General features: G+C 35.5%; 3 protein-coding genes across 3 annotated transcripts; 1 reads left to right on the forward strand and 2 right to left on the reverse strand.

Moving 5' to 3' along the window:
• Window positions 1–409: 409 nt before the first annotated feature.
• Window positions 410–3,195, forward strand: LOC119998252 (GATA transcription factor 1-like). The gene is made up of 4 exons (XM_038845570.1): window positions 410–717; window positions 1,131–1,729; window positions 2,390–2,533; window positions 2,992–3,195. The coding sequence occupies exons 1-4, from the start codon at window positions 532–534 to the stop codon at window positions 3,122–3,124; spliced, it is 1,062 nt and encodes a 353-aa protein (XP_038701498.1). The 5' UTR covers window positions 410–531; the 3' UTR covers window positions 3,125–3,195.
• Window positions 3,196–8,843: 5,648 nt separating this feature from the next.
• On the reverse strand, window positions 8,844–9,623 carry LOC119995314. The gene is made up of 2 exons (XM_038841789.1): window positions 9,541–9,623; window positions 8,844–9,495 (listed from the first exon to the last, which is right to left on the reverse strand). The coding sequence occupies exons 1-2, from the start codon at window positions 9,621–9,623 to the stop codon at window positions 8,844–8,846; spliced, it is 735 nt and encodes a 244-aa protein (XP_038697717.1).
• A 1,720-nt stretch (window positions 9,624–11,343) lies between these two features.
• Window positions 11,344–11,821, reverse strand: LOC120001301 (S-protein homolog 6). Its single transcript, XM_038849594.1, has one exon. It carries the CDS (start codon window positions 11,819–11,821, stop codon window positions 11,390–11,392), a length of 432 nt encoding a protein of 143 aa, XP_038705522.1. The 3' UTR covers window positions 11,344–11,389.
• Between the last annotated feature and the right edge of the window lie 269 nt (window positions 11,822–12,090).

Below are 12,090 nucleotides of genomic sequence, written 5' to 3' on the forward strand. Positions count from 1 at the left end.
CAATTCCCATCCACCCAAAAAGCAAAAATTATTAATGAAAAGTTTATAAGATTTTAATTGTTGGATATGAAAATTTAAAAAATGTTATACAATTTGTATAAAATAGTTTTTTTTTGAGGAATATAAAAATGTTATGTATTAATATGATTTTTGATGAATTAAAGTAGCATACTGTTTTTTTTTAATACAGGGGAGGAGGGAGGAGAAGATGCACGAACTCTAAACCTCTATAAAATATTAGACACATGAATGTCATCTGAGTTATTCGTGGTTTTTGGAGCATACTATTAGATTCAAAATTTTGTAAATTTGTTATTTGTTAAATATGATTTTTAAAAAATTGAAAACAAGAACATATTTTCTTGTTATTTTAAAAGTAATCCCTCGGAATTCCCCAGGAGCCCTCATAATAATAATATAGCCAAAACAAAAGGGGGAGAACAAGAAAGACTCTCTCTCTTCATTTCTCTATCTACACTATTTCTCTCTCTCTAAAGAAGTTGTTTCTCTCCGTGTGGTGTGTGTGTGGAAATGGAGTCTCTTCAGTCGACGGGCTGTTTGATGGACGACCTTCTGGACTTCTCATCCGACATAGGAGAGGAGGAAGACGACGAAGACACCAAACACCGAAAGCCTCTCCCTAGTCTTAAACGGAATACCCGTGCCCCGGCTCCTTTCAACGTTTTGGACCCATTTGATCCTAACCGTTCGTTACCTGTAAGTTTATAGCCCTTGATGGTTCTTTTTTTGGTCTTTTTGGGGGTTTTGCGGCCGAGTTTGGTTTGGACTCGGTGGTTGCTTGGTGTTTGGGACCTGGAATCGGTCCAACTCGGCCTGGTTAGGGTTTGGACTTTTGCCGAGTCGGGCGGCCCATTTAAGATATTAAAGGTAGGTTTTTTTTTTTAATGGCGATGAGCTGTCGTTCACAAGGTTCGAATTGTACCAATAAATGTCCGGCATTATAACGTGCGAAAAGACATTATTACCCCTTTCGAAGATAGTGTATTATCAATCCTACATGGCAATTTTGTCTAAATAGGCGATTCTTTTGAGACATGAAAATGACATGACTCGTTCGCGTTACCGATTCAAACAGGCGAGTTAACTCGTGTGATTGCTGTCCTGTGCAGGAAATTGTGGAGGAAGAATTGGAATGGCTATCCAACAAAGACGCATTCCCTGCGGTTGAGACATTCGTCGACATTCTCTCCGTTCAACAGGGTAGCTTGGCGAAGCACAATAGCCCTGTCTCTGTACTGGAGAACAGCACCACTAGCGGCAATAGCAACAGTAATAGCAATGGAAACATTACAAATGGTAGCACTAACATCATGAGTTACTGTAGTAGCCTTCGAGCTCCAGTCCGTGCTCGCAGCAAGCGCCACACCCGTCTTCGCCAGGACCTCTCGAATGAGAAATTTTGGTGCGCAGGACGTCAAATTGCAAAGAATGTGAAGACACCAGTGGCAGTATCGACAATTGGGAGGAAATGTCAGCATTGTGGTGCTGAAAAGACGCCGCAGTGGCGGGCTGGACCCATGGGGCGGAAAACATTGTGTAATGCTTGTGGGGTTAGGTACAAGTCCGGTAGACTGGTGCCTGAGTACCGTCCGGCTGGCAGCCCCACTTTCTCGAGTGAATTGCATTCAAATTCACACAGGAAGGTAATCGAAATGAGGCAACAGAAGCAGATGATGGGATTGTTCGTAGTTAAGCCCATGGAGAAAGGGTAGTGTAATTGGAAAGTAGTTTTTAATTGTTTTTTCTTATTCTTTTTGAAAATTTTGTTTAGGATAGTTAGGGTTTAGGTTTCCTCGTAATGGGTTAGATGCTTAGATGAAAGTCATTTGCTTTAATGAAAATCCCTTTGGCAAATTTCGATTTTTTGTGCTTTGTTTGTTTGGTGGTTGATTGCCTTATGCTTTTAGAAGTAGAAGAAGAAAATGACGGTATCATTGGTTTTGTCCAATTATTATTTCTGCTGCTAGTTTTGATTGGAGGTGAAAGGAATGGTGGAATTGTTAAGGGTTTTCTGGCTAACATTACTGGCTATCACATTCGATTATTTTGAACTTGCTTCTTGGATAGTTGATGTCAAGGGGCGGGAACCATTTCAGGTTGTCTTTCGGGCTAAATTCTTTTAGGAATGCGGAAAAGGTTATCTAGACTAGAATTGTCTGTTGTAGTTCTCAAATTTTGATTTTTTAAAAAATATATCAGTTTATCTTAGATAAACTCATTTATGAAAAAGAAATGTTGTTTAAGTCTTTATTGAAGGTGATGATGACATGGAAACATCTTTCTCGCTTTCAGCAAAATTCTTGTGAAGGACAGTTTTATGAATGTGACTGGTATAATGCTTAGCAATTTTTTCTGCATTTCGGTTTAGGTTATATCTTGAAGACATTTTCACTATTGGAATGTGGTTCTATGAAGCAGTTAGGAGCTGGATTGAGATCTCTTACACTTACTGTTGGGTGCAATGTTTTAATGAGTGTGGAGAGGGTGAAATTGTCAGCAGCAGAAGAACTTGGTAGGTTCTTTTTATGAACTGGTTTTCCAAAAGATGATAAGCTAGCCATGTGGTTCTTTTCTTGAAATTGAAATAGGCGAGTCCTGTTCTCGAACTATCTAATTCGTTATAGTTTGTCAACTGTTGCACATTTCTTTGGTGACACACCTTGAGAGGGGCAGCAGCTGTTGAATATGTTATTTCTATCTGTTGCTGCTTAGCTACAGTAGCTTAATAAATTTGTGGAACTAGGTTTTTGAGGAAAAATTATTTGATAATGTTGATTAGTGTCTATATTATGGATGGGTATCTTTGCAAGGCATGATTATTATGCTGCAAAAAATGGTTGAAATGAACCGAATATCCTTCCCATTGTTTAATTTGGGATGCTGGAATGTGTTCTGTTTTAAGTGCTTCCTTTCTGGATTCTAGGCAGAAGACCTAATTTACAGGTATCAAGTATGTGATAATTTTTGCAGGGAGGAAATTTGTCCTAGTTCAGAGCAAGCTATGAGAAGGTTTGTATTGCTTTTTGATTGCAAGTGCAAATTTCCTTCTTTCTCAGTTGTTATAACTCAATTCAGGGTAGAGCTTTTCAACATGCCAATTTAACTCAATTAATTGACGTTTAGGCTTTTACATGGATTAACTATTGTGGGTATAATGTTTTGTTTGATCAAGACAAGCCATATTGTTTTGTATTGTGATTAAGGGCTTCTTCCTCATTTGAGAAGCCTGACATTTTCACTGGAAGAAGCATTTCATTGGTCCCAAGTTGTTGAAGTGGACTAATGCTCTTCTACTTCCAACTAGGACTGTAGAAAGTATAAAAATTGGTTCCAGCTCTTCTGAACGTCTATAAAAGTAGTTTTTACACGAATTTGAGAGAGAGCCACTTTTGAGAGATTCTTCTTCTATTTTGTTATTCTAACAACAATTGGGGTTTTAACTCCTCCATGGGGAGTTACAATTCCTCATGTCTCTCTCAACGGCCTATGGCAGTTGAGTTAGGAGATGGATTGGGTTGATCCATTGTGGGTGTCCCAAACAGTTTTCAATTAATCTCTCTCACTAACCAATGATTGGCTTAACGTGTCTTTCTTAGGAATATATAACTGTTCGAATACTTAGACATATTTACAGAGTATATTTAGTAGACAACATCCTCGTGAGAGATCAAGACACACACAAGAGGAGGTGAATTGTGTGTCCAAATTCCAAATAAGAAATACTACTCTAATTTCAATACATGAAATCATCAAATACCACAAGACACACAATGATAGGCCTCTAAATGATTATTCTAATCAATTTTCAAGCAATACAAAATATGTGATGCTAATAAGACTATGATAGACAATATATATCAAAATGGCATTCAAAATCACACAATAACCTAGTTGGCCAGATTTGAAGAAGTTTGAGAACTAAGCAATTAAATCAACCACGCAAGCAACGTAGTGATACAAAAGATCTCCACTAAGCATACAATCAACCTCATACACGTGATCAACACACAAGGCAGAAAATGGTTTTAATGCAAGAGCCACAATGACCAGTAATAGGTTTGAAAGCTAGTAAGCCCTTTTTGCAAGTAAAAATCAGCACAACGATTTTAGAGTGGTTTGAAGACCATTCTCTTACATTCACTACTTAGGTTCACCAATCTAGGACTTTTCCGACTCCATTAAGGTGTGGTTTTGTCAAGAGCTCTACAAAACTCAATACACCAAGGGTTTCAAGAACTCCCTCAAACTCAACCTCAAAAGGTTCAATGCCCTAACAAAGGGACTTTTATAAGTGTTTGTACAAATGGTTCACTCAAGGTTAGCACTAAGCTAATGGGGTTGAGGAACTCTCTAAATCAACTCTCACAAGCTCACGGCTAAAGATGTTTATGAAGAACAAGTGAAGCTTTGAGAAAATAATCAATACAATGAGACCTCATGGGTAGTATGAAGAATAAGCTTGAGTAGGTTTCTCAAATCGGCGAAATCAAAGCCTAGAGATGTGAAGTACTTCTCTTTTTGCAAAAGCAAAGAAGTGGAGAAGCCTTGTAGAGAATAGGCTTGGGTAGAAGCAAATATCTTCAATTATGTTCAATTGAAAGCTTTGTTTAGTGGAAGCATGCAACCCTTTGAAATCAACTCAAGTTCTCTTCAAATGAACCTTTCAAGAGAGAGACATTGGTCTTGATTTGAGCACAAAGAGACCTCTTTTCACTACAAGAAACTATTGGTTTTCCAACCGCTACATCGGTTGGAAATTTGGGACAAATCGGTTGGAAGTCTAGTTTTCCAACCTATATATATCCGTTGGTAAAACTTTCGTTGGAAATTTTTTTCCAACCATTTTTATAATCAGTAGGTAATTTCCAACGGATATTTTCGTTACAAAAATTTTGTATTCCGTTGGAATAATTTTTTGGTAGGTATGGTTATTATTTCGTTGGAAATATTATTTCCAACTGTTTTAGAATCGGTTGGTTATGAAACCGAAAATCGGTTTCAAGTATTTTATACTACCAACCGATATTTCGGTTGATAAGTATTCATATTAAAAAATTATTTTTACAACCGAAAAAACGGTTGGAAAAAAGCGGTTGCAAACACAGTTGTAAATTCCAACCAAAATAATCAGTTGGAAAAAAGCGGTTGGTTTTCTGGGAATTTCTTGTAGTGCAAATTGCTAAGTCACATTTGGGGCATCACCATAATCATTCACATAATCTTACATCTCTTCTTAAGGATGCCAAACATGCCACAGTTCATAAGTGATAAAGAGTACAATGTTGGTCTCACATTATACCACATGTTGGTCCATTTTGAGTAAAAAGTGGTGGTTCATTCTTCTCCAAGTCTCTTGGCACTACCCTTTTTTCTTCCAATTCAAATTGATTCCTTTTTTCCGTTCAATGTTAGAGACACCTTCTAGAAGTAATCTTGAATAAATTTCAGCTCAATTAAGGTCTCATATATGGTCCAAATAAATCTTCATGCACAATGCTCCAATGTCGGACAATTAAATCACATTGGGGTCCAATATTACTACTTCCATGCATGACCTGGATTCTTCACAATGTAAACTAATAATGCAGCTCCAAATATCGATAATTAATAGCCCTAAAGCTGATTCCAATCATCTCGTAGAATTCCTTAGTGGAAGGTTGCTGAATATATGACTTTCCTAACATCCATATCCTAGAGCTCCAATGTTCATGATTGAATGCTAGACCTCAAACACTAACCAGAACTGATTGTTGAATCATATATGATGGACATATTCATTAACCTACAAAGAAATAAGAGACGGAACTCTCCAATCGCATGTAAACTCAAAAAGCTTCATTTAAGATCACTTAGGGTAATCATATCAAAATCAAATTCAATAAATCACGAAACTTGTATGATAAATATAGACATAATTCAATTTTCATATACGACCCAAAACAGTGGGGTCCATTGCTTTGGGTCCAATATGTTTAACATCAATGGTAAAAACATAGGTACGTATTTTAACTGCGTAATTTAGGTGTGCATAAGAGAATTTCTCGTATATATATATATATATACACATATACACATAGATTCTCATATATATATATATATATATACACATACACAAAAATTCTCCTTTGAGGTTCTAAAATGAGATCATAACTTTTATATCATATCAAACAATTATCTTCGCCGAACCAGTGATAAATTTCATTATTTGTCCAAATCCATTAAAACTTTATGTTGGGCCTTAAAGTACTAATGTATTCCTGACACCCGCCAGCCCAAGTGAAGATATTTGCCAACAGTGAATATGGAGGGCCCAGGGGCCCATAAATCACATGGAACAGAAGTGGAAGAAATAGTAGGTGTCTATTTCAAATCAAATTTGTTGCTGTTGATGGAACATTATTGATTTAAAAGCAATTTCATCTCTTCAACTTTGCTACTATTATGGCAGTATTGACTAGTCCTTGTCTTTGTACTATGGAGATATATATATATATATAATTTCTTTTATCTTAATTCTGGCACAACATGTTTGTTGGTGGTGGCATGGGCATGCTTGCTTTTACTTTGAAACAAGACAAGATAAGAGCAAGATAAGAGAGAGAGATTGAGCCTTTTTTTCTTTCTTGATTGATAAATCTTTATCTGTGGACATGCAATTCCACAAACACACAAATGAATCATCGTTATTGTGGGTTTTGTACGATCGACCACTTTGGTATGCTTTTCTCTCTCTTAAACTTACAACCAAGTACTTAGGAGGAAGAAACAAAATGATAATGATTAGTGGGATTGTCTTGTGTGTCCTATCTTCATTTGATGCAAATGAAAAACCTTCACAACTTGTCAACTTGAAAGCCAATTAGAAAGCAATGATTAACTTCGGACTAACAATATATTATCAAGAGGAAAGCAGGGTGTGTGTATATATATATAATATATATATATAAAAGATAATACCAAAGTCTAAATGCACCCACTTTTTTACTCTATACACCCCTCCTTTTTTTTTCTCTATACATCCCGGTCCCACAATTGACCCCACATCTTCTATATTTTTATAATTTTTAATTTATTTGGTTAAAAAAAAATAATATTGTTATCAATACAAAGCACATTAATCAAAGGTTCTGTCTATAATAAGTTGAGATACATTTATCGAATGAAAAAACTTCTCAAAATGACAGAGTTGTTTTTCATATGGTGTCGCCCATTCTGTTGCACAATCATACTTGTATGAAAACTACTAGATCATAATAGGGGACATCGGATAATTCTCACTCATGAATACCTGAACAAAGTGGTTATCATTCACATATCCAATAGTGATGACATTACGTTCTGCATGTGGAGGTTGGATGGATCGCAACGGTAAAAAAGTCAAATATTGTACATCGCTTATGAGATGCAAGACGATGCTGTACCTTGATGCGATAAGGTATCCCATATCAGGCATATTTATCCAACAGTTGATTGGTGCTGGTTTATTTATCTCGAAAAATGCAAGCGCATTGTGAATATAACATGTCTGTTCATAACTGCTAAACAAAGATACATACACTTTCGAAAATGTCCTTAGCTCTTCAATTAAATCACGCCTAACACAAGACCAAGCAAATTCACTTCCTTGGAGACCTAATAAGCCAGCAATAGCTCTGAACCCACAATTATCGTCGATTGTTGCATCGATGACATTCACAACGTATCTTCTCAGTATTAGGGGAAATTGGTTGACATAACTTGGTGATTGAACTTGTCATCCTCGTCTTGATATAGTTGATGAAGCAATGCCAATTGATGAACAACTATGACGATGAGGTACATATGACATCTTCAAAGAAGCTTCCACATACTCAAATGTAGAGGGATCTCTACGAGTCTATTTATCCTTCTTTCTCAATGAGGGTCGACAATGTGTATTTTGTATGACTTTTGGTCCCGAAAGTGAGGGAGTGGATGGTTTGATTATCTCTCGTAACTTCCTCAATAGTCCAATTTTACCAGATCGGGGTTTCTTTTGAAACTGTTCCACAATTTACTCCATCTCAACCGCACAACTGAGATCATCATCTTCTAATAACTCGCTTGGCTTGAAGTCAAATTTTTTCCAAAAATGATCAACATAAGATAAAAGATTTGGAAGTTTTTCGCTTGCATAGATATCTCATGTGCACAAGAAAGTCCATGAGTTAACCGAACAATACATCTACATCCTTGAATGTCGACTCCAACAATTTTTGCCCGATCCATCTTTTTTAAGACCTTTTTTAAAGCTTGTTCAGACACAAAGCCTCTAAGATCTTCGAAATATGATGTTTGAAATCTATGTTGAACAACATTTAAGCTCTTTTCCAAGGTACTCTTTATTGCTGTGAATTGACATTTAAGCAAATTATGAATGATGGACCATATCGACTCAAAATTACCTTGAGATGTATGAAGTTGGAGTTTCAAATTTGCATGCTGACTCTTTGCCCTGTTTGTCGTCATATTTCCAAAATGCATGCACCTATTTGTCCGCGCAGATACAAACTTTTCTTTGTAAGGAGCTAGCCAAACATCCTTTAAGTAAGTAAGAATCATAGGATAATTATGAAATTCTAACTCAATTTCCGCAAGATGAAATTCTAACTCAATTTCCCCAAGATGAAATTCATACTCTGATTCTGGCATGACCAAAGCAGACCACATTTTGTTGAATGTGCCCCAGGTTTTTTTGTCCGAAAACCTTTTCTTGCAATTGGTAAAAATATTTTTCTCAATATGCCATCGACAAAGGAGCGCGGTAGCATTAGGGAAGACACATGCAATTGACTTCATTAAAGCTAATTCCACAGCATGGAGCATAAACAACTCATCGCCCAAGTGTAATTATCTTCCTTCTCTGATTGGAGCAAGACAAATGCTATAGAAAGTGTCTTATTGGTTGATGTTACGCCAACAATCTCAAAAAGTGGCATATGAAACCTGTTTGTCTTATAAGTGGAATTCATAAACACAACAAATGGAAGGGCAATTAATATGTCTAATGAGCGTGGATAAGCAAAAAATAAATCTAGGAGCTCGTTAGTCTCATCATTAGCCCGATAGAAATATATGTACTCGTGCTCACTCAAGTTATAGAGAAGTTGTTGCATTTGAGACTTACCTGCCTTTTCTGCAACTCGATACTTTTGGCGAGCATTGTAGATTGTTTTTATAGTAGAGACATTCTCTGGATCTTTGCTCTTTAGTGTAGACAATATGGTGCGTGCTTTCACCAAATTCGTTGACATATCAATCATGATATTGTTTTCCTCAGTTGAGAGTCTACCAGCAAACGAATGTCCTTCCATGTATATTGTTGCTAGATGATTATGAATTCCATTAACAACCCTGATCATCCAATCATCATTGGTTTGCAATTTCATTTCTTTCAATCGAAATGGCCAATTGTATTTCTTGGACCCTGTAAGTTTTGTTGAGTTCTTCAAGGATCTATAATTTCCACCACGCTAGCATGCCATTAACAATTTGTGACACTTTCCAGGATCTCCAATTTTCGACCATAAGCTGATAACAACGAACCCAAGATTTCGTCCAGTATGACGTGTCCATTGGTTCATCTAAATGCATCCACTTTTTTACTCTATACACCTCCTATTTTCTTTTCCCTATACGCCTCCTGTCCCACCATTGATCCCACCTCTTTTATATTTTTATAATTTTAATTTATTTGGTTCAAAAAATATATTATTGTTAAAAACACAATACTACTAAAAATAATATTAGAATTTTTATTTTAATACTTTGTACTAATATTTTGTTGTATGTTTCTAACTATATCAATTATAAATTTTATGGTGTGAATTTGTTTTTGTATTTTTGTAATTATTTTAGTTTGAATTTTTATATTGTGAGTTTTTTTGTATGTTTGTAATCATTTTAGTTTGAATTAGAATTTTTATGATGTGAATTCTTTTGTATGGGTGTAATTATTTTAGTTTGAATTTTTATGACGCAAATTCTTTTATATGTTTGTAATTATTTAAGTTTGAATTTTTATGATGTGAATTTCTTTTGTATGTTTGTAATTATTTTTGTTTGAATTTTTATGATGTGTATTTATTTTGTATGTTTGTAATATTTTAGTTTGAATTAAAATTTGTATGATGTGAATTCTTTTTATACCAAAACTCATAGATTTTTATGATTTTTTAATCATTTCTGGTGAATTCTTTTTATGGGTGACATTATTATTGTACGCATTAGCCACATCAATAGGGGGTCTACTAGTGCTTTCTTTCTTTTTCAGTTTTGTATAAGCATGTTGCCTTTCATTTTGGGTCTACTACTTTTCTATGTTTGGTAACGATCATGTAATATGTTCAAGTTGTCAAGTGCCAGAATTGTATATGAAAAGAGAAGATTTACACTTTTTAATTAGATGATGTTTTACATCTACATGGCAGCATCTTAGTACTAAAAAAACAACCAAACTGGAATAGTCCAGTTGGTTATCAGCTTGGGCAAAAGGCATATGTCTGTTGGGTTTCCGTGGTCGATCCTCATGTTAATCCTCAATCCAACTTATCTGTTAAAAGTTGTACGTGCGGTCTATTTGGCCCGAGTTTAAACCAAACTTGACTGTTAAAAAGGTAAACACGATCGTATCGTTCTTGTTTACAAAAAAAACAAGGAGTACTAAAAAAACCCATAATTTTATAATATCACCAGAAAGTTTTCTTAATTCAATGCCTATATATCTATGAGTTTTGGTACAATAAATCACTTTGTAGAATGATTCATGTGGCTAATGCGTACAATAATGTTTGAGTTGATTTAACATATGTAGTTATCCATATTTGATGTGACTAGCTAAAAAAAATTGCCAATAGAATGTCTCTAAGGCATTTCATAAGCGACTTAAATTTTATTTAACATGTGTAAAAGATGGATTCACATAATTACCGCGATAACTCTTAATGTAAACGAGAGGCCGTAAATTCAAATTTCATGAGTATTTTCATTATCGCAATTTGTGATATGAGCCCTTGTTCAGCCCAACATATATATGCTAATGTCACAGCGCGCTATCTTCCCATTCTAGGCCTCGACCATTGTCTTAACTGATTCATGAAGGTTGTGAGGTCTTCCATATGACCTAATGTTTACCAGCCAATTGTTCGGTGAGCAGTTGAGTGAGTTTCACTTTATAAAAAAAAACTACCCAGGATTTACTGATACCATGTTAAACAACTACAGATGGAGATAACAAGAGAGAAACTGTTATCTATAAGCTCACAACACAAGAAAAATGAACCCAAAAATGAAGAGAATTATCCATATATGGCCACCTTTCTCTCTCTCTCTCTGTATATATATATACATATTATGACCAAGAAAAGTCCCTTACCCAATTAACTTCATCATTGCTGAAGTAAAACCCATCTTCCTTGACCAACCAAGAACACATTCTATACAACCCACAACGATGAACATCTCTAGAAACCTTAAAGGCTTCAAATTTCTTCCTCTTTTGGTCCCATTTCATTGTACAAAAGAAACTATTACCACTAGGACCCCAAAAACTAGTCCTCACACTCCAACCAAAATCATCTCCCTCTTGAAGAGCACGTCCACCGATTTCATCTTCCATGGAAGATGTACACCAAATCACCAGAGGCAACGATGAGTTGTTTGTGAAGCCATTAATGACACGAACCTCGTACTGATCTTCTGAACCAAAAGACTGAAGGATTGACGAGAAAATGGTTCCAACGGCTACACAAAGTATAATCAAAATGCTTGTCAAGATCTTCATATGTTTTTGTTTGGGGGTTTTAGTAGTATGGGACTATCGGGTGTGTATATATATATACACTTCAATCCCACAATTGATTTGGAACATGTGAGACCCAAAATAATGATTCTCATTTGTCATTCACTTATCTACACCCTCTAAAAATGTGCGTATGTTAATATAACTTGTGGGTGCCCGCATAAGAAAATTCTTCATATATATATATATATATGAGGAATTCTCACATAAGAGTCTAATGTAAGGATGTAAAATAAGTGTTACGTTTTAAT

This window comes from Tripterygium wilfordii, chromosome 1 (genome assembly GCF_013401445.1).
Source record: "Tripterygium wilfordii isolate XIE 37 chromosome 1, ASM1340144v1, whole genome shotgun sequence".
Taxonomy (NCBI): Eukaryota; Viridiplantae; Streptophyta; class Magnoliopsida; order Celastrales; family Celastraceae; genus Tripterygium; species Tripterygium wilfordii.